Here is a 23,483-nt window from a genome sequence, read left to right on the forward strand (position 1 = left end):
ATCTGGCTGTTGTCAGTAGGCTGGGTGGCGAAAAAATGCTTACCTGGAATGTAATTAGCTCTTTGACAAGTCTAGTGCAGTTGGATCTATGTTTGGGATTAAAGGTGAGACATTTTGGAAGGCCTTTTACTTCCAACGTCATGTTTTTGGAAGACAGGTTGAGGAATCTGCAGAGTATTTGGGAGTAGTGTTTTTAAAGCATGTGCAACTAATGGAGTATATCAGCTATGTGGCACTGATGGACAGGTTGGACGAAAGTGATGGGCTCTTTGGTGGGCAATAGTCTTATCTGGTGGGCATAGGAAGTCAGTAGTTTGGAAAGCTTCCTCCTCAGATGGTACTGGGAGTGGTTACAGCTCTTCCACTGCAATTGTATCAATTTTAGAGATAATATGGAGTATATTGTTGCTGCACAGTAAAAGTATTTTGCAAAAGAAGGAAGATTAGCATTCAATGTCCCATTGATAGTATAGTCATAAGAGATGTAGCAGATGCTCAGACAACAAAAGGTTGCGGGAGGGAAATCAGATGTGTGTTTCCCCCAAAGGAATCATCCCAGTATTTGCCTAGATTGATTTAGGGAAATCACGGAAAACCTCAATCTGGAGGGCTGGATAGGGATTCCAGTTGTCATCCTCCTGTATGAGAGTCAAGTGTACAAACCTCTGCATCACCCCACTTGGTAAGTGTTTTGAGAAAGGAGCAGAAATAGATGCATAAACTTTGCGCTTGGATGGTGCAGATTCACAGAAGTGTGGAAATGGGAGGGAAATAATGTCATGATGAGTGGCAGAAGGAAACTGAAAACTCGTATCACCAGAGGTTTTGTTATTGCAGGTGTATTACAATTGTGATTAGGTTATAACAGTTACTGATAAAACATCAGCATTCACTCAGTGTTTATTATCCAATGTGGTTTGGATATGTAGCTTCATTTACAAGGAATACAATACTGGTTTTTAATTTACATATTCTACAATTTTTTCACACACAGGCTACTTAAAGAAGTACAACCATTCCTTTTTTATTATAGAAAAATAATTTAGTGTGAGTGATAAATGAAAACCCAACTCTGGGAGTATTATCTTCTTTAAGCTTCATAAATTAGTTATTAATACACTGAAACACATAAGCACATGTATTCACACCCATCATTCGGTCTCCTGTCCAAGTACAGAACTTAACTCTAATGACAGAGTTACTCTGTTAAATCAGGTAGATCAAATTTGAGCTATAACACTCAACAGTAATAACGAATGTTCCACTCAGACCAGCAATATGTTCAAGATGGCTCTAGTAATGCTATGTCAGAAGCTGCACTGTCAAGTGTGGGTATTACTAATGTACTCTGATCCAGTGCATTGCCAGGGCAACGGAGAACTCCCTTAGTGTTCTTCACTTTCCAGTTGTTGTTTGAGAAAGGATCTCTTGCAAGAGCAAATTTCTGAAACATAAAATAACACAAATTTTAAAGTAAAATTTTTAAAACAAAAAAGCATTTCAAAATAGGAAGTCAGATGTTTCAATGCCCATAATGAAATTAGAAAGTGAACCATCTAATAACAACAAATTCCTACACTGCTGCTGATGAATACTGGCATACCCGTAAGAGTTGACTTCCAAATAGGTTTTACACATCACATATTACACTTATGCTTCTACACATTGAAAGATTAAAGCTACTTGTGTCACAATGACTTCTGAACTATTTACTTTAGTGTATAAATAAGTGCTCATAGCAGAAACTGAAAGAAGTGGCAAGTCAGCTACCAGAATGTGAGACAACAAAGTCACACAATGCCTGTTGCCGAGTTTGGTCACATTGGCAACTTTGAATATAATGCAATTTTTCAACAAGATGATTTGTCCAACTTACATTTGCACTACCGGCCCATTAAAATTGCAACAGTGAGAATGACAGCAAATAACAAAATATTACTTATTGTATTTGTACAGAAACCAGATAGCAGTTATAAGAGTTGAGGGGCACGAAAGGGAAGCAGTGGTTGAGAAGGGAGTGAGACAGGGTTGGAGCCTATCCCTGATGTTATTCAATCTATACAGGGTGAGTCACCTAACGTTACTGCTGGATATATTTCGTAAACCACATCAAATACTGACTAACCGATTCCACAGACCGAACATGAGGAGAGGGGCTAGTGTAATTGTTTAATACAAACCATACAAAAATGCACGGAAGTATGTGTAACACAAACCTACTTTTTTTTTTTAATGGAACCACGTTAGTTTTGTTAGCACATCTGAACATATAAACAAATACGTAATCAGTGCCATTTGTTGCATTGTAAAATGTTAATTACATCCGTTGATATTGTAACCTAAAGTTGACACTTGAAACCTCCGACGTTCAGTTGCGTGTTGTAACAAACACGGGCCACGGTCGGCGAGCAGCATCTGCAGGGACATGTTTACGATGACGACCGTCTTTACGAGTGTGGCTGTAGTGCACTGTTGTGGTTTGGTCTAGCTGTCGCAGTGTCCGCATGTAGCGCTTGCTGCTATTGTTATTCTGCATTAGTCTCCGCACACAGACCAACTATAGTACACCGTGTTACCAGACGTCTGTGATAATGTAGTGTTGTAGGAACTGTGACCATGGTGTATTCGAACTCTGAAAAGGCGGAGATGATACTCTTCTATAGCGAGTGTCGACAAAATGCAACTGAAGCCTCCAGGGTGTATGCAGAACGGTACCCGGACAGAGAGAATCCAACGTGCTGCACATTGCAAAACATCTACCGCCAACTGTATGCAACAGGTATCGTCGTAGCACGCAAACAGGTCCGTAACAGGCCCGTCACAGGAGAAGCGGGTGCAGTAGGTGTGTTAGCTGCTGTTGCCATGAACCCACACATGAGTACACGGGACAATGCGAGAGCCGGTGGACTGAGTCAAAGTAGTGTCATGCGCATACTGCATCGTCACCGCTTTCACCTGTCTCATGTGTCGCTACATCAGCAATTACATGGTGATGACTTTAATCATTGAGTGCAATTCTGTCAATGGGCATTAACACAGAATGCGTTGCAGTTCTACCTGTTTACCGATGAAGCGGGTTTCACAAACCACGGGGCAGTGAATCTACGGAACATGCATTACTGGTCCGTGGACAATCCTCGCTGGCTCAGACAGGTAGAGCGACAGCGACCGTGGACTGTAAATGTATGGTGTGGAATCATTGGCAACCACCTCATTGGTCCTCACTTCATTGCAGAGGCCCAAACAGCTGCAACATACATCACGTTTCTACAGAATGATCTGCCAACGTTGCTCGAAAATGTCCCACTGGAAACGCGTCGACGTATGTGGTATCAGCATGATGGTGCACCTGCAGATTCCGCAATTAACACTAGGCTGACCCTTGACAGGATGTTCAACGGGTGTTTCATAGGACGTGGAGGATGCATAAATTGGCCAGCCCATTCTCCTGATCTTACACCTCTGGACTTCTTTCTGTGGGGTACGTTAAAGGAGAATGTGTACCGTGATGTGCCTACAACCCCAGAGGATATGAAACAACGTATTGTGGCAGCCTGCGGCGACATTACACCAGATGTACTGCAGCGTGTACGAAATCCATTACGCCAGAGATTGCAATTGCGTGCAGCATATGATGGCCACCACATTGAACATCTATTGGCCTGACATGTCGGGACACACTCTATTCCACTCAGTAATTGAAAACGGAAACCACGTGTGTACGTGTACCTCATCCCTCATGGTAATGTACATGTGCGTCAGTGAAAAAGACCAATAAAAAGGTGTTAGCATGTGGACGTAATGTGCTGTTCCAGTCTCTTCTGTACCTAAGGTCCATCACCGTTCCCTTTGGATCCCTATGTAATTCAGTGCTCTCCGATACACACGATCAAACAGCGGAGGAGTGGTACTCAAGCGTGAACTTTAGGTTACAATATCTCCAGATGTAATTAGCATTTTACAATGCAACAAACGGCACTGATTACGTATTTGTTTATATGTTCAGATGTGCTAACGAAACTAACGGGGTTCCATTTAAAAAACGTAGGTTTGTTGTAAAAAAACATACTTCCGTGCATTTTTTTATGGTTTGTATTAACCAATTACACTAGCCCCTCTCCTCACGTTCAGTCCGTGGAATCGATTCATCAGTTAATGTGGTTTACGAAATATATCCAGCGGTAATGTTAGGTGACTCACCCTGTATACTGAGCAAGCAGCAAAGGAAACAGAAGAAAAATTTGGAGTAGGAATTAAAACCCATGGAGAAGAAATAAAAACACTGAGGTATGCAGATGACATTGCTGTCTCTGACAGACTTACAAAGGACCTGGAAGAGCAGTTTAACCGAATGGTCAGTGTCTTGAAAGGTGGATATAAGATGAACATCAACAAAAGCAAAACAAGGATAATGGAATGTAGTTGAACTAAATCAGATGATGCTGAGGGAATAAGGTTAAGAAATGAGAAAGTAGTAGATGAGTTTTGCTATTTGGGGAGCAAAATAACTGATGATGGTCGAAGTAGAGGATATAAAATGCAAGGAAAGTGTTTCTGAAGAAGAGAAGTTTGTTAGCATTGAGTATAGATTTAAGTGTCAGGAAGTCTTTTCAGAAAGTATTTGTATGGAGTGTAGCTGTGTACGGAAGTGAAACATGGACGATAAATAGTTTAGACAAGAAGAGAATAGAAGTTTTCCAAATGTGTGCTACAGATGAATGCTGGAGATTAGATGGGTAGATCACGTAACTAATGAGGTACTGAACAGAATTGGGGAGAAGAGGAATTTGGGGCACAACGTGACTAGAAGATGGGATTAGTTGGTAGGACATGTTCTGAGGCATCAAGGGATCACCAATTTAATATTGGAGGGCAGTGTGGAGGGTAAGAATCGTAGAGGGAGACCAAGGGATGAATACACTAAGCAGGTACACAAGGATATAGGTTGCAGTAGGTACTTGGATATGAAGAAGCTTGCACAGGATAGAGTAGCAGGGAAAGCTGCAACAAACCAGTCTCTGGATTAAAGACCGCAACAACAACATTATACAATATAGCAGGAAAAATACAGGAATAGATGGTGTAGGCGATCTGGGGTGAAATTTAGTACACAAGGCTGCCATTTCTGGCAACATCAATGGTTCTAACCCACCTTGGCACTGAGCAAAAAGGAGTTTGGATGAGAGGTACAGGTCTGTCATTCCGCGCTCCTTCAACTCTATGCAAATGACTGGCAAGTGATGGCATGCCAGGGCCCTCTTTATCAAGCTCACAATATTCACCATTGTTAATCTATACATCTACACAGTATTGCTTTATGTGAAAAGGAATTTAAATGAGTTCAACATCAGAGAGACATTCACTCTCACAATAACAGAGGCAAAATGGAGTTCGGTATTTGGAGCCAGACTCAGAGATACTGTAAACTCATGTAAAATAACAAGCTTAAAGCTCTTTAATAAACTTCCAATATCTGCTCTGTCACTGCCATATAATATTTTAAAAGTTAACAAGTGTGACTGGTGACTCAAATACCCATTTTACAAGATAGCAGAATCTTCTAACATAAAATTTATTGACATTACGGTAGTTTTTAAAAATACAGTAAAACCAAGTTTTTACATTCCTGCTTTTTATGTTCATTTTTGTCAGTCCCAACAGAGGTCCTATTCTCTCAATACAATGATTTCCCATCAATAATGATTCCATGTTACTACATTTGCTGCATTTTATGTCTTCTCTGTTGTTATCATGACCTTTAACATTGATTTTTATACAGATTTCTGCAAAACAAACATCGTAATCCTGCTCAAAGTCAGCCTTAGAACAAAGCAGAAAACGCAGATTATACGCAAAGTTACTGATCATGTAACATAGCATTAGCACACTAAGCAAGATGTTCATTGTTGGTGTGTTGGGTCACAGCAACCTGTTTGGAAGGGTTGGAAACGCTGCTAAGTCACTGCCGTAATGATAACACGATCTGATGATAATAAGTCTTAACAGCAACCTTCCTTCCGCTCAGTGCTTTGCATTTCACAGCCATTTACACAAATAAACACCACTTTTGAAGATGGCCATCTCTATAATGGGCTTTCACGGATCACTGTTACTTCGACTTGAAATGCACTAATTATTACTAGGCACACAGTCTTCGGTTGGTTCAATCTGATGTCAGACGTAAACATTTCTCCTCAAGATGCTTCATAACATACAGACAATTTCTGACCTCTTTCTCAAACAGGACAACTCCCTGAGCCGAGTGACCTCCTTGTTGGAAATAAACTCTAGATTTCATGCCTATTTTTCTCTTTTTATGAAGACTGCCAACTTTAATATTTTAACAAAGACTAAATTTGAAGTTTTGTTTACCATAATTTTATAACGATTATCAATAATAAGTCTCACATTAGAACATAAATATCTTTTTAACGTGATTTCACAAAAGTCTTTTGTTGCCACATTTTATTTACACTGTTGGACACGATCAGAATGAAGAGGCAAACCCGCGCATGTGGTTTTGTGTGTCAGCACTTGGCCACTGCCTTTGTGATTGATGCCCTGTACACCGTGGAGAGAAAATTAAAGCTAACTGCTGTTAGAAAGAAACAAAAACCATTAATTATTTCTGGTATTTTAAAAAGGCAAATTTAAACTGTTTTAATTTCATATTTTGTACACTATAAAGAGAATGAAAGTAAGAGTAATTTATTAATTTTCACTAGTGTTTCCTATGCTTTCCTGTATTTTACACTTTCCTGCATTTTACTTTTCTAGGCAACACTGCTGAGAAGTGTGAAAAGGGGGTTTTACTATATTTCTAAAAGCAGTGGAATTAAGCTGAAAAACTTCACCATAAAAATTATTGTTAATATTATTGAATATTTAATCCTCAAATTATTCCACTGTAAGTGGTGAATAAAATGAAAGTCTCTCAATAACCCATTACTAGGGGTTTCCGTTGAGTCTGAGATCTGAAAAATGTGCTGATCAGATCAACCATCAAACAGCCTCTGAATTAAGGTAGGTCAGGACAGAACAGGCAACATGCATTCATGTGTTATCCAGCTGAAATATAACATCATGAAAACCTCAAAGATAGAGGACAGCTACCAGCTGCAAAAGTGTAATGGCTGCTGTTGGTATTACTTACTGAGATCTGGAGCCGACTCTGTGGTGTATACAGTGGCAACCCATACCATCACACCAGATGCTGGGCACTTATGACAATGATGAGTGCAAACTGGCAACATTTGTTTCCTTAGGAGCCTTCACACAGAGGCCCGTTTTGATGCTATCAAAACCACTTCAAATACTTTTATTGCATGTATGGACTCCACTCCATTACTATTTTCTCAGTTTTCAATAGTGCATAAAATATTGTGTGCCTTCTGTAGTCCAAACAATACACTTTATTCCTTAAGCTACATTACTTGTGTACTGCAATTTTACAAGCAGGAATGTAAGATTTATACTTGTAAACATAATTCTCACAAATTTATCACAGGTCTTACTGCTATAAATTCTAAAATTGTCGGCTGGCACATTTCATAAATGCTGTTGTATTAACATACGCAATTCTATTTATATAACTGGAGAAGAAATGCTCATAGTATGAAGGATATTCAACACAAAATAGATAGCTAACAGCAAAAGACAAATAATGCAACTGCTGTGACAGTATAGCCCAATAAATGCGATCGTAAGTAAATATTTTTACTGCGCAGAGGAAGTTAAAAAATAAAAGGCCATGGCAGGTTCTAAAAGAGAGTACTTGTTGGCTTGAGGTGTTGCTAAACTGAATGGTATACAGCTACAGCCATGTAACATCTGGCCTTATAAATCTCAAGAAGCTTTAAGAAAAGCAAGTTAGCTACGTGTTCTATAGTTCATTAACATGACTTTTATCCAAATGGTACAGAACAAGTCAGTTTGCAGATTGAATACATGATATGTCTGTGGTTACAGCTAAATGCTGGCCATTTAACAGTTGTGTACTAACAAGGGGAGAGAGTGGGATGGCCACAGCTATTTCACTCAAACTGAATTAGTCGAAGAAGGCAGAAGTCTGTTTCAGATTTGTAGCATATCTACCCTTAGTGTGCCATAGGAAAAGGTCAAACAATCTTTAGAGATTTTCGAGTACAGTGTGAAGGATTTTCAACCACAAATTGTCAAGTAAGTGGTGTGGCACACTGGTCAAGCGCAGGGCTGGAAATTCACCAGTTTGGATTTAATTCGCATCGCTACCAAATTCCCTCCCCCTCCCTCCCTTAAAATACTGACTTTTTTCAAATCATATTCCAAAACGCAGCATTTTTTATTAATGGAACACATCCTATCATGAATGACATTACTTACAGATACATAAAGGTAGCTTTTAGAGCTCAAATTAATGAGTTACAAATTTTTGAAGATCATTAATAAAATCCCAAGTAAAATAGTGCACTGGACTTTGACTAAAAATCCTGTAACATCAAGTAATTTGTTTTTGTGTTCTTGTGAAGAGAAATGCAGCAATCTTGGAGGAGCTGGGTGGAGCACAGTTGGCCTATTTACCTTGTACAAACTTGTGAGCACTTGTTAGACAACTGATGAACTATCATCACATTCGGTCCCTAATGAAGTAACATCACATTCTTCTTCACTTTCTGAGATGCTAAATTTAATATCAAACTCAGGATCACTTAAGCCACCCTTTATCAAAAGTGCCGGCTAAGCAACAATAGATGACACAGTAAAGACAAAAAGTCACTGCCACCTCAACCAACACATGACAGCCAGGCTGCAGATGTACGACTGGATGCTCTATAGCAGCCGAGCACTTAACTATCTGTGCTGAAATAGATTCATTTTTTCAATGATCTGTTTTTATGTTGCAGGGGGTTGCTATAAAATTAAAATACCAATTTAATTATGTGTATGCAATATATTCAACATAGTTATGATTAAATATATTAATTAAATTAAACAGGAAATTATACGATTTGTGTTTTCAACTGTTTTCCGACATTTTGTAACAGTCTCTACAGTTGTTAACGTGTCTGTGGGGATTTTCTGTACAAACTTACTATTTTATTGGAAAATGTTAACCCAACAAGAATATCCTACCAGTGAAATGAGTGGTGAAAACATCAACACTGCAACTTAAATCACCAATGCTCAAAACACTTTTTCAATTTATACAGAAATGGGCTTGACCACGAATAATCCTCCTGCCCCTGTAGACCCTGCAGCAATAGCTGGATCAAGTAATTGCAGAGCAGGTTATTGAAATTATGAATGATAATTTCACAGCAAATGATGAAGACGAGATTATACACACTGAACATGACGAACAATATCTTTATGGAGAGTTATGTGGAAGGAAGGCGTTTCTGAAGAAGAGAAATTTGTTAACATAGAGTATAGATTTAAGTGTCAGGAAGTTATTTCTGAAAGTATTTGTATTGAGTGTAGCCATGTATGGAAATGAAACATGGACGGTAAATAGTTTGGAAAAGAAGAGAATAGAAGCTTTTGAAATGTGGAGCTACAGAAGAATGCTGAAGATTAGATGGGTAGATCACATAACTAATGAGGAAGTATTGAATAGGATTGGGGAGAAGAGAAGTTTGTGGCACAACTTGACCAGAAGAAGGGATCGGTTGGTAGGACATGTCCTGAGGCATCAAGAGATCACCAATTTAGTATTGGAGGGCAGTGTGGAGGGTAAAAATCATAGGGGGAGACCAAGAGATGAATACACTAAGCAGATTCAGAAGGATGTAGGTTGCAGTAGGTACTGGGAGATGAAGAAGCTTGCACAGGATAGAGTAGCATGGAGAGCTGCATCAAACCAGTCTCAGGACTGAAGACCACAACAGCAACAACAACAACAACAACAACATGTGGAATCACTCACTCTCACTCTCTCTGTCTCCATCTCCGTCTCTTCCCCCCCACCCCACCCCCCCACCCCCACCCCGCCCCCTCCCCCTTTTACTAAATGTAGTCCTATTTTCTGTATTTTATTTGTAACAGGTTTCTTCTTCTTCACATACAGACATGAACAACATTGATTATGGTCCTAATGAATATTATTCTCATGATTCGTGTGTGTGTGTGTGTGTGTGTGTGTGTGTGTGTGTGTGTGTGTGTGCGTGGGCAGTCACATTTCCAGACTTGTCAGAAAAATTTCAGTTTATTGCCAGTGATATCTGGGTAAAATCGCTTCAAACATAATTCAGTCAGACAGCAAAAAATCAGTTAATTCCTCAGCGAAAATGATGTTGCAACTTTGGAAGAAATAGTGGACGGAACAGAAGTTTCATATACAGACCAGATGTATAAAGCCAAACTTAAGTTTTGATTATAGAATCAACATTGACCAGACTGGCTGCAATCATGACTCAACATATAGTAGGACATTGGATTACAAGGGTTCAATGACTGTTTTTGAGTAAGAACTCAAGCTGGTACAGTCAAGACATTAGAGGAAGAATAGAAGAATGTTGTTGTTACTTTCTCAATCTCAGGAAAACTAACAAAAGAGCCTCATGCAAATTTTTTGGATACATTAAAACCATACCCTGCCAACAACAAATTCCTTCTATTGGTGGATTTGTGGGGTGAACAAGCAGATTTGATACAGTATGATGAGACATTCACTAATCAGCATGGCTAAGTAATGTGTAGTATGAAGATCATTCCACACAAATGTACTCCTCTTGCTAAACCTTATTATGTACATTTCTATTGCAAACACAAAAATCAAAAATACTACGACGTACTCCTAAATTGCCAAAACAACAGCCAGAATTTCAGGCAAGACAAGATGCAAATTACAACAGATTCAATTGGCAAAATGAATTCTGAGCTTCTGTTTCCACTCCAATGATTGGGTATGCTTGATATGCATCACAATTGACAGAGGAAAGGCATTCATTTAAAAACTGGAGTGAAGTATGCATTGCACTGAAGTGTGATTCAGAAAAATGTCACTGCTTGAAAAATATTTTCATAGAATGTGCATGGGATGTGAATGATATTTATTCTTTAAATGTTTCCATGATGATTCTCACCTTAAAAAATGTAATGTAATTTCTAACAACAAATAAAAAGTCTGTATTTGCAAGCATTTTCAGAAATTTTACTTTCATTCGAAACTTCATACAATTATGTAAAGTAACTGTTTACATATATTAATCAATCACAATTAAATTGAATTATAATTCTTACATAATAAATTGAACTGTTTAAATATACAGGTTATCTCAAAAAGAATGACCCAAGATTTATTTATTAGGAAGAAGGGCTTAACACCAACAAATTGCATACTAAATTACTCAGAAAAGACAGAAGTTTATAAAAATCCATCATAAATGTTCAATATGTCCTCCATTGGGTGCATGGACAACATCGAGCCGATAGTGGAATTCATGCCAAACTGAGAGTAAGGTGTCTTGTCACTGAAGCTACAGTAGCTGATAGTCTAGTAGTTCATCAATGTCACAAGGTAAGGGAGGAACGTAAACACATTAACATATCCCCACAGGAAGAAATCACATGGTGTTAGGTCAGGGGAATAAGTCAGGGGACATAGTAGGCCAAGAGTGTAAAGCCTGGTCTCACGGTCCTGTGCCCTATCCAACGTTGAGGTACACTGGCATTGAGGAAAATGCGCATGTAGTTGTGCCAATGCGTGGTGCTCCATCTTGCTGATGGATGAAATTATCAGAGTCAAGTTGGGGGAATAAGCAGTTCCATAGCACTGCAAGATATTCTGGCAGTTTCCGGCAACTAGAGGAAGCAATGTAGTGCAGGTGTGCACGATACTCACATCCCCTTCATCATTGGACTTACTTGGAGGTGCTTTGCCAATCTTCTCCTCAGGATAGCCGGCTGCAACGATCTGCTCAACTTCTTCTCCGAAGAAATGATGCTGTATTGAGGAATTTTCTCTACTCTCAAAATGATTGCGTACACTCAGGATACTTTTAAATCAAGCCTACTATATTTCACTTCCACAAACAGACCACCACATAACAGTTTCACATCAATGAATCATATTTCATAAATCCAATGACTCCCAATCCGTCAGAAGCTATTGATTACTTTTACAATAAATACAGTTCCAAAAACTCTCTCAAGGTTTTCCCAAGTCCCCTATCCGCAACTCTAGAGAGTAAGTAGTAAGTAAGAAAGTAAGTAAAAGTAAGTGTCTTATTTTCTTTTACACAATTCAACTGTTCACAATAATGACTGACGTAGCACCGTCACAGAGGAAGGCGCGCTTGCTCCTAGTGCTGGTCATGTAACTTCTGTGACGAGTGAGGCAACCATTTGCCTGCACCAATCAACCGTTCACCTTGTGACATTCTCTTGACATACGTCCATCCTGTGCACACAGAAAACTGGCATGAGGTAGACACTGTCCCATTTCTCATGCTCATACATAAAATATCGGGTGTTTGAGACATTGGAAAGCGGAGGGTCTCTAGAATTTCTGTCAAAATTCTTGACACACTACAATATGATTGTCCTGTTACGGTTTCTTCCTCAAAAAAGTAGGGTCCATAAAGCACAGCACAAAAAACATTCTTTTGGTGAATCACGTTTGTGCTCAATTGTTTCACGAGGATTTTTGAGCCCCCATATACACACATTATGACAGTGAACCATACCGCTAATATGGAATGTTGCCTCATTGCTGAATATCAACTGTGACTTAATAAAAGTGTCATCTTCCATGTTCTCTAAAATAGCATTGCTAAAGTCCACCCATTTCACTTTGTCAGTATCTCAAAAAGCTTGTAATCGATATGGTTTAAGGGCTAATGACGACGTAACAAATGCCACACCGTCATGCACGGTAACGCAAGTTCTCGGCTAGCACAATGTGCAGACTTGCAGGGGCTCCGCTCAAATGCTCGTCTGATTTGTTCCACTGTTGGTTCAGGAACGCGTGGCTGGCGAGTACTTTTGCCTTTACAGAGGCACCCTGTTTCTTCAAACTGTTTATACCACCATCGAATATACTTTGGTGATGTTGTTTTAGCACGAAATCGAATATGAAATGCCCGCTGAACTGCAATCACTGATTGAGTACGACTAAATTCAATAACACAATACGTCTTCTATTGTGCGGACGCCATACTGTGCGAGACTGGATGCATGCTCCAGGTCAGCGTTCGTAGCAACATCTAGTGGATTTTTTCTGAAACTCTAGACGATGCAATCAGCATCGTCTAGAGTTTACATCTAGAGATTACATCTAGCGTGGTTTCAGTTACCTAGTGACATTTGTCTCAATATTATTACAAGTCTTTTTGGGACACCCAGTATTTAAATTTTATAATTAATATATTGACACTGTGAGGAATTTAAATACACTATTAATGGTAGCAGTGAGAACTGAACCTGAGCTGGCAACCTGCCAGTTGGTATGTTCTTGATCACTGAGCCATGCCATTTACCTCATGACTGTTGCTCAAAAATCTTTAACACACTACTCAAAAATTGTTCAAGTGTGTTTTATGTTTTTCTATGAGCCATTCAGACCAGATATTTTAGGAACATGATAGGGATACCTACTTGCTTCCATTCACACTGAGTGAAATTGGTGAGCCCCTTCCCACATTCTCCCCTTGTAAGTGTCACATGGCTCGAATTCACTAAGGATTACCATATTAGTCTTTAATACAAGTATTGGTATACACAAATTCATTTTAGGCTGAATGTGCTACCAATTTTTAATCAGGAATTCATCTACAAAATATAAGTAGTTGACCAGATGAAATTATTTTTTGCCTAGATTTTTACAATACTGGGCAGATGATAACGTACTTGTTGTGGCTGCAAATTAAAACCCTTTCTGAGCTAGGATCTGCAGTGGATATTACTACTTTCCTCAAATTGTCATGTATTATTTATGATGAGTGTTGCTAGTAAATATTATCCACATGGTGGCTACAAAGGTCCATTAACCTCTATAATAACCAGCATAAACCCCTACACTTAAATAATGTGAACAACCGTTTTTAGAGTTTTCTTGAGATATGAAGCATTATTTATCCGAAAGATCAGCCAGTGTACTGTCACTCTCATGGTAAAGGAAATCGCCATCAGGTGCTGTGCAACATTTTTCAGAGCATTGCTGGTGTAAGTCAAGTGAAAGCTTGTCTCACAGCATCTTTCATATCGTCAGTGGTATCTTACTGGTTTTGCGACACAGTACCTTTTATGAATCCCCATGCCTGGCCACCACAAAGCCTAGACCTCACCACATGTGATATTCACTACTGGAGTTCATAAAGAGTATCGTTTCAGAAACTGTTATGATACCACTGATGGTCTGAAGCTTTCACTCAAGTTACACTAGTAACGCTCTGAAAAATGTCATGCTGAACCTCGTGGCGCGTTGTCCTTTGCCAAAAGAATGATGGTTAGCCGACTGATTCTTTGGACAACTAATGGTTCATACCTCAAGTAAACATCTTTAATGAACTGTAGATCATGGTATTTATTTAAGATTAGGGTGTTATGTTGTTTACTACGGGGGTCAATGTGACCCTGTGGCCAAACTGTAAATTGTGAAGGTGCCGGTTAAAGAGCCCAGCTCCTTGCAGAAGTATCTAAAAGAGTGTAGCTGAATGATTCACATTTCTGTTCACTTTTGTGCATAAACTACGAGGGTAATCCCAAAAAGTAAGATCTCCTATTTTTTTTATAAGTACATAGACCTTTTTATTTCTACAATGGTTTACATCAGTTTATAGCTTGAATATTTAGCTATTTTTCGGCATAATCACCATTTCTGTCAATGCATTTTTGTAGACGCTGTGGCAGTTTCTGTATGCCCATGTCATACCAGCTCGCCGCCATGCTGTTCAGAAAGTTATGAACCTCTTCTTTTATCTAGTCGTTGGAGCTGAATCGCTTTTCGGCCAAATGTTCTTTTAACCTTGGGAACAGCTGATAGTCACTGGGTACCAGACAGGACTATAGGACGGCTGGGTGATTATGTTCCACTGAAACTGTTGCAGGAGATCAACGGTTTGCCAAGCGATGTGTGGGCGAGCGTTGTCATGGAGAATGTGTACACCCTTGCTCAACATTCCTCTTCTCCCGTTCATAATTGCCAGTTTGAGTTTTTTCAGTCTCACAGTACCTGTCAGCATTAATTGTAGCCCCAGTGGGCATAAAGTCGACCAACAATACCCCTTTCTGATCCCAAAAACCGGCTGTCAGGACTTTACCGGCAAACTGTGTTTGTTTGAATTTCCGCGGCTTTGGCGAAGGAGGATGCCACCACTGGCGTGATTGTTGCTTGGTCTCAGGTGTATGGTGGTATCCCCAGGTTTTGTCACCCGTGACAACTGAGACCGGAAAGTTGTCCAGTTCAGCTTCAAGGCGGTGAAGAAATACGCGGGAAGCATCAACTCGCTGCCACACGAGGTCCTCAGTCAGCATGCGTGGCACCCATCTTGCGCACACCTTCCGGTAGTTCAATGTTTCCATTAAAATTCTGTGAGCGGTGCTTCAGGAAAACTCACGAACCAACATGCAGAGATCATTCAGGGTGATCCGCCAATCTTCACGCATGTTTTGCCCAACCTTCAACACTGTCTCCTCAGAAATTGACAGTCTCCCGCTCCTTTGTTCGTCGTGACTTTCTGTCCGACCAGCTGCAAACTCTCTACACCACTTACGAACATTTTTGACATCCACGCATGACTCACCGTACACTTCCGTCAACTGGCAATGGATTTCAATCGGCGCAGTGCCCTTTGCCTTCAAAAATCAAATAACTGCGTGCAATTCGCACTTGGCAGTAACATCCAAAGGGAGCTCTATTCTCAATGACTGCCAAGCCAAGACTGAGTGCCTCAGCGTGGTGTGCGGATGCTTGCATACAGCATGTGAAGCACTGTTCATAACACTGTGACCAACTGCCACACAGAGTTCTGTACTTATAACAAAATAGGAGACCTTACTTTTGGAATTACCCCCATACTTTATTAGGCACGAGATACAACACAAAATTATTGACTTTTTCTTCACAGTGGGTACCACAGCAATGAATTTGTTAGAAGATGGTGTCATTTTCCACAAAATTACACGGTAAGGCATTAATAAGTGGGAATATGCCAAATATGTTTAGATGTTGATTGGTTTGTTTCCAAAACTAGCATTCAAGCAGAGAGCAAAGGTTGTTGACTGGTTGGTTGGTTTAAGGGGGAGGGGGGGGGGGGGATTTGGGACCAAACTGCTAGGTCATCGGTCCCTCGTTCCGATTAAAATAATTCCACAAGGGTGGGAGTAAAATAATTGAGAGGGAAAAAAAAGAAAGAAAATGGCTGGAAGAAGGAGAAAACCACAAGATTGACAGAAGGGCAACAAACACTAAAATGGACAAAATCGGACAAGAAAACCACAGAGAAACACAAGAAACACGTAGAAGTGATCAAAACAAGAGAGCTGGCTGTCCATGAGAATAAAAAGAAGAAGCCAGTCACTCCGCAACACATTAAAAGCTCCACCCTAAAAGCACTAGGGTGGAGGACACAAAGGGACAAAGGACATGCGCTAAAACTTGGATCAAATGATAAAACCCACTCTCACAAATAAAACGTAAAACTAAAGCTGCTGTTGAGGCATTGTCGCCCAACACCGAAGGTAGGGTGCCAGAAAAGTTAGAAGTTTGCTGCAGAGCTGCTAAAAGTGGACAGTCCAGCAAGAGGTGGACGACCGTCATTTGTAAGCCACCGCTACACCAAGGTGGGTCCTCGCGATGGAGGAGGTAACCATGCATTAGCCACGTATGGCCAATGAGGAGCCAGCAGAGGACAACTGATATCCTGCAAGAGGACCACATGGAAGACTTCCACACATTCGTAGTCTCCTTAATGACACACAGTTTGTTGTGCGTACTGTTATGCCATTCCATATCCCAAAGCCGAAAAACCCTGCGGTGTAAGAAAGAATGCAGGTCAGTTTCGGAGATGCCCATCTCCAGAAGTGGTTTCTGTGTAGCCTATTTGGCCAGCCTGTTGGCAAGTTTGTTGCCTGGGATTCCGACGTGTCCTGGGGTCCACAAAAACAACAATGAACGACGGGACCGTTCCAGGCCTTAGATGGACTCCTGAACGGATGCTACCAAAGGACGGTGAGGGTAGCACTGGTTGATGCTTGTAGGCTGGTCAAGGAGTCAGTACACAGGATAAATGACTCACCAGAGCATGTGTGGATGTGCTCAAGAGCATGAGATATGGCTGCCAGGTCTGCAGTGAAAACACTGCAGAAAGCTTATTGAACTTAAAGGTTTGAACAACTCAGTAATATGTTTGTTTCAGTTCTAATTGTCATCAATATGCACACTCAAATTTGGAACATCATAGCTTATAATCACGGATGAACACAGCAATCAGTTGCATATCAATTTTAATTTTGTTGCAGATCTAGCTAGATTTCAGCTACAGTATAGCCACCATCAGTGCGTTTAATAGTGAATGAACTGAGCTATGCACAGTTGAACGCTATTTTAGCAGTATGTGCTTATACAAGATTTCTGGGTCTATATGGCTCACTACGAAACCCAATGACGATGGCTATGATGTAACTGATATCTATCAAGATCTGCAATAACATGCAGATGGATTCCTGAGCATTTCTGTGTTTGTCCCTGATTATAACCATTTCACAATCACTGCGCACAACAATTCCTAATGGAATCCAACCAGATGATATTCTATCTTATTTATTGACTCTTACTGGTGTGCAATATTAATTGTTAGTGTTATTCCATTTGCAGTACAGGATTGATTATACTGCCCAACATGCACACATGAGAGTCCATTTTCAGAGAATTGCTTAACTTACTTAATAATCCTTTGAAAAACATTGACAATTTCTTCAGTTGCTTTCTCTCTAAACAAGCTTAATTTCAACACCTGTATCAAATGCAAAACTCTGCTTGATACATATTATGTGGGAGGTCATTTACACACTGAAGTAATTGTAGCAGCCCTAAAATTTAACACTTTAGGACTCCATGATTCTCCCCAGTTATTTTCTTTCTTTCCAACAATGTTTGAATCAGTACTATAGTTTGCATTTATCTAGTGAAAATGATTCAAACCATTTGTTTGTAAAACTACAAATTTTGGAAAACTTAAGCTTTTCTGGAGCAAGATCACACAATCATATACCTTGGATAAATAATTAAAAATACCATCTGGTGATAATTTGTTGTAAAAAGGCATGTAATATTTTATGAGTACATATATATAAATGGAATTCTCAGAAAAGTAATCTTCCTGGAATCCAAACCATGACACGCTAAGTAAAATGTTTCTATTTAGGTGTGATACTGCTCACATTTTTTCGTATTTCTAGAGAATACTGCTGGGAGACTTCTGGGGGAAGAAAACATATCTGCCTACAAAAAAAAAGGCTCTTTCTTAAAATAGTGTTTTCTCTAAGCTACTTGTACAACAAAAGCAGTCCCAATACTGTTCAGTGTTTCCTTGTTAGCAGACCTCATCAGTAGAAAACAGATAGCAGAAGTATAATGTGGTTCTGATGACTGATACAATATATTACATACAGCACAAAGACACTTTACATATCATAATAATGCTAAAGACACAGTTTGGAAAGCATATCTACAGTTTTGAGATTTAGAATGATCAAGTTTGAAAAGATGCAGTTATGCTTGTTAACTTCCCAGCATTGTATTTTCATAACTTAAATGAATGGAGGGTGGGAGGAGGAGAGGGGAATCACCAAGTTATTTATTTTTAGACAAGTAAACTTATGATTACAACAATACAGTGCACCGAGAAAGATATACCTGAGTAAAGACACCAACACACCGATCTGGAGTGTGTAGCGTTCCACATGCAACAATTGTTATAAGTCCGTGTGGATCAAACCTACCACGGACACCTTCTCTTGTCACATTAGGATTAAAAGCAAGACCCAACTGGTTTCTAACCCAGTCAAGCAACTGGGAAACACCACTGGCTGCACTACCTTGGCTGACCTGAAACAATTTACACAATTTTTCATTACTTTCGTAAATTCATGTATTCCAAATAAATCACCCTGTTTACATGCGAAAATGTGAAAGACTTAATGGAATACACAACAGTTATTGCTGTTGCTGTTTAAAAACAGTACAAGACAAACAAACCACCAACTTTACAAACAGGTGACCAAAAAGTGATCTTTTGCATCTTTGTGGTGTCAGCTAATTGCAACTGGTTGCCAGATCCTGAAGACTCAGCCAGGGAAGATTACTAAATACCCAAGGGATTTTCCCTGTTTCGACTGTCAAAACATTTTGTGCTCAATCATGTACAAACTGACACTCACATATGAAGTACTTTCTTAACTATAATAAATAAAATTTAAAACAATTCTGGACCTGTTGCAAAACCAAGATGATGATTTACTTCAACTTTAGTGTAAAACATTCATGGAATGTATGTGTAAGTCCAGCTAGCAAGACAAAATGCCAGAAGTGGTACCTCATATGCCCTTTGTGACTCAGTGTCTCAAGTGGTTTTTGTGCTAGGTGGTCGTGTTTAGTTTTTATGGGCATTTCTCATTGTCATGTGTTGTGTGTCTTGTGAAACTGATGATGACAGGTGTCTGGGAGTGATGCCTGTACATAAACTGCAGAAACATATATGTTGAAGCAAGCATTTCAAGTAGACACAGTAGGTCACAGTCAAAATTATGACCAGGTCCAACATTTTCCAGATTACAGAACATCATTTGACGATGACCCCCATTCAGGGTGGCCATCACCTAGCATAACTCCTAAAAATGTTGGAGCTGTTTCGAATATGGTGCTGGTACATTGTAGTCAGACCATCCAGGACATATACAATATAGAGGAGCTGTCTAACAAGAAGTGTCTGAGGATATTGTCCAGCAAACTGGAGATGCGATGGATTGCTGCAAAGTTTGTGTCGCAAATTCTCAGCGACGGGCATGAACAGAATTACATGCAAGTCCGCAGAGAACTTCAAGAAAGTGAAGCAGACTATCTTTCAATGGTTATTGTTGGTGATGAAATCTAGGGTTATAGGTATGAACCCAAAACCAAGCAGCTATCACAATGGAAAAAACCCATTCTACTCTCCCCCTCCCCCAAAAGAAAGTCCGGCATGTGAAGAATAATGTGAAATCCATGGCCACCTGTTTCTACAACATGGTAGGAACTGTCTGTAAGGAGTTCATCCCTCCTTATCAATCCATCAATGAAGTGTTCTACCGTGATGTTCTGGGGGAGGATGTAAGAAGACAATGTCTGGGAAAGTGATGCATGGTCAACTGGTTCCTCCATCATAACAATATGATGTCACACACTGCACTGATCATCCGTGAGTTTCAAAGGGTGGTTCAAAGGGTTGTGTTGGAGGGGGGGGGGGGGGGGGGGCACTGCTGTTTTTCAGCAGTAGTGGCACTGAGTTAATTTTTTTATTTCACAAGATGAACCTCCAGCTAACACGCCAAAAATTTCACACAACTGAGGAAATTCAAGCAGAAAGTTGTATTAAACTGCCTGATATAAGAACCATTCCAGGGAGCTTACAGTTCATGGAGAAACCATTGAGAGCAGTGTATGCACTCCCAAAGGGACTACTTTGAAGATAATGGTGGTGAATAACATCCAGTTAAAGCATAATTTTATTTATTGGCGTATTGTGGGAAATTGTGGATAGCACATTGTATTTACCATACTCAGTTCTAAACTATGGTTCTTTGACTGGATACCAAAAGGCCACAGTGCTCATCAACAATTACTGGAAAACAACTCTGAACAGGTGGCCAACAATATGGCTTGTAGGGATATATGCTTTGGAGGAGCATGGGTGCCAGCTATGTAAACTTCTGATCAAACGTGTGGCTTTGAATGTTAAATTTAAATTCAGGAAGATTAAAAGTGCAATACTAACAGTTCAAACACCAGACTCGGATTTTTCTGTTTAAAACTTAATTCCAGTTTTAGTAAATATTTGTTCAGCTTTCTAACAGTCATCTGCCACTGACAACTATTTGCTACAAGACTGACAACACAACATCTGGTAGATGAATCCCATTTGGGAAATGGTCACTGGACTGCAATTCATCAACCGCTTCCCACTGAGTAGTGTATGCAAGTGTCAGAGAGGTTATGAACAGATCAATGGCAGAGAACAATCCTGGAAAATGAACTAAAAATTGAAAAGTTGTCCACCAATAAAGAGCACTGGATAGAGATTTATACTGTGAATGTAATATTATAAGTAGCTATTATCACCCTTAAAAAGCAACCTTGAGTGGCACCAGTGTCTTGTTCACTGCCTGACAAAAAAAGTGAAGCACCCAGAAGGCATGGTCGGATGTTAAGGCAACTTTGCAACTTTGAACATGTACACACCATTGGCATGCATACGAATGACTGGAGTTGCAATTCTCTGTGACAGTGGCCACAAGAGTGAATTGGTGTTTTTACCTTGATTGGTAGGATATATAAAGAGCAGCATGGATGGTCTCAAATGTTGAGTGATCATTGTGAAGGACACAGAGAAGCTGTGCACTCATGTGAGGCCGTGCTATCAGCACCTGAGACAGTTTGGAAGGAGCCTCGTTGTGGAGTCTAATTAGATATCGTGATGACAGGATCTTTGGTAAATATAAACAATATGGGCAAGTGGTGCAAAATGGATAGACTTAAAGTTATTTTAGTGAAAGTGGATCTGTAGTGCTAATTGTGTTTTTAATGTTAAATTGTCTGTTAGATACTAAACTTTGGGCTTCCTGTTTCAAACAGGACACATCTGACTGAGAGGGAAGACATATTTGCCCTCAAGGTCCCAGTCAACCATATCTTATCAGCACAAGGGTGAATATCTATTGTGCACCAAGCAAATCTTAACCCATTCACATCTGCACCTGCAACTCGAGAAAAAGTAATTCTGTGACATTCCACACCACTGGTCGTTCAGTATTGTGGTGCCAGTTTTCAACAGCACAATGCACATCCTCTAACGGCACACGTCTTTATGAACTGTCTGTGTTATGTTGAGGTACTCTGGTGGCAACAAAATCACCTGATCACTAACCAATAGGAAATGTGTGGGTCCAGCTCGGATGTCAACTCTATCTCAGTGGCAGTAAAAGGACATCAAGGACCAGTTACAACAGTTGTGGGCCAGCTTGCGTCAGAAGAGGATACAATGGCTTTAACACACTCTTCCCATCTGAGTCAGTGCATGCATCCAGGTCAGAGGTGGGTGCAATGTCAAACTGATAAGTGAGCCTATACTGCCAAGTTCTAAGTAAATCCGACTCAACGCTGTAATCACTGAAATAGCATCTCAAATTCTCTCAGCCTATTAAGTTTCTCTTCTCCTTCTTGATGTCAGGCAGTGTAAAAATTATCTAACTGGATGTCCAAGTCAATATCTAACATAACATGGGGAGAGAAAAGACAAAAATTAAAATAAATAAATGAATAGAATAATACATAAATGAAAAGAATAATACATAAATAAAAAAACACAGGGATGTCTCTAGAAGCTCCATGTGAGGAGGTGTATATGAACAATATGCTTTTAACTATTATCAGACCTTCCCAAATCTGAAAGAGATGCCTAGTAGGTGTTGCTTGCTTAGGAAATCCTGTTTTATGGAAGCCTCTAGCAGAATAGGTTATCAAAGATGAAGTGGTACCTCTTGAAACAACACAAAGTGACACAGTAACTGTGGTTGACCATCCACTTCTCAATCTTTCCCTTGCAGATGGCGATGGCAACACTATGATAGCTGCTTAGGCATGTCTTGTGTCTCCCTGATTTAAGGATGGGAATTAAAATAGCTTCCTTCCATGAATTAGGCAACTGTCCTGTCTGCCAAATTAAGTTAAAAAAATTTATGAAGACTTCCTTAGTAATAACAGTGCAAGTCCAAAAAAAAAAAAAAAAAAAAAAAAATGAAGGATTTTGTCAAGCCATAGATCTGTGTTATCTGCAGCAGACAATGTCAAATCCAACTCAAACACAGAAAATGAAAAATAGTAAACCTCACAACTACCTTTGTCAACAGTCATTCACCGGTGAGGGAAAGCCAGATCCTGCTGGTGGTGGTTTGAATAAAATGCTCTGCCACAGTCTGCACTATTTCTCTCTTGCTGCTCAGAAAGCAACCATTCTTCATTACTGCATTAAACATGAATCTCCTATTTTTCTCTTCAAACTTCCTATATATCCACTGGTTTTGTGAAATTGTTGATAAGGCTCAGAAACTTTTGCCAGCATCTCTTCTTGCTCTGGTATACTATACAACTACATTTTGCTTTAGTCACCTGAATGGCTGAGATATTTTCACTAGTTGGCCTGCACACAAACCTCAACACAGTCATGAATGAAGAATGCCATTAAGCAATAGGCTGGGCTCACAGGTTTCCAGAAGACTTTGGCACAGATGCATTAGCAGTGTGGTTGACT

The 23,483-nt window shown here is 39.8% G+C and overlaps 1 protein-coding gene across 1 annotated transcript in view; it reads right to left on the reverse strand.

Annotated features, from left to right (window-relative positions):
• Window positions 1-886: 886 nt before the first annotated feature.
• Window positions 887-23,483, reverse strand: part of LOC126410784 (uncharacterized) — a 69,557-nt gene continuing 46,960 nt past the window's right edge. Inside the window, exons 4-5 of the mRNA XM_050081316.1 lie at window positions 18,836-19,027; window positions 887-1,444 (exon numbers count right to left, since the gene is read on the reverse strand). Of these exons, the coding sequence (XP_049937273.1) occupies window positions 1,283-1,444; window positions 18,836-19,027 (354 nt within the window). The 3' untranslated portion in view covers window positions 887-1,282. The remainder of the gene's footprint in view (window positions 1,445-18,835; window positions 19,028-23,483) is intronic.

This window comes from Schistocerca serialis, chromosome 1 (assembly GCF_023864345.2).
Source record: "Schistocerca serialis cubense isolate TAMUIC-IGC-003099 chromosome 1, iqSchSeri2.2, whole genome shotgun sequence".
Lineage (NCBI taxonomy): Eukaryota > Metazoa > Arthropoda > Insecta > Orthoptera > Acrididae > Schistocerca > Schistocerca serialis.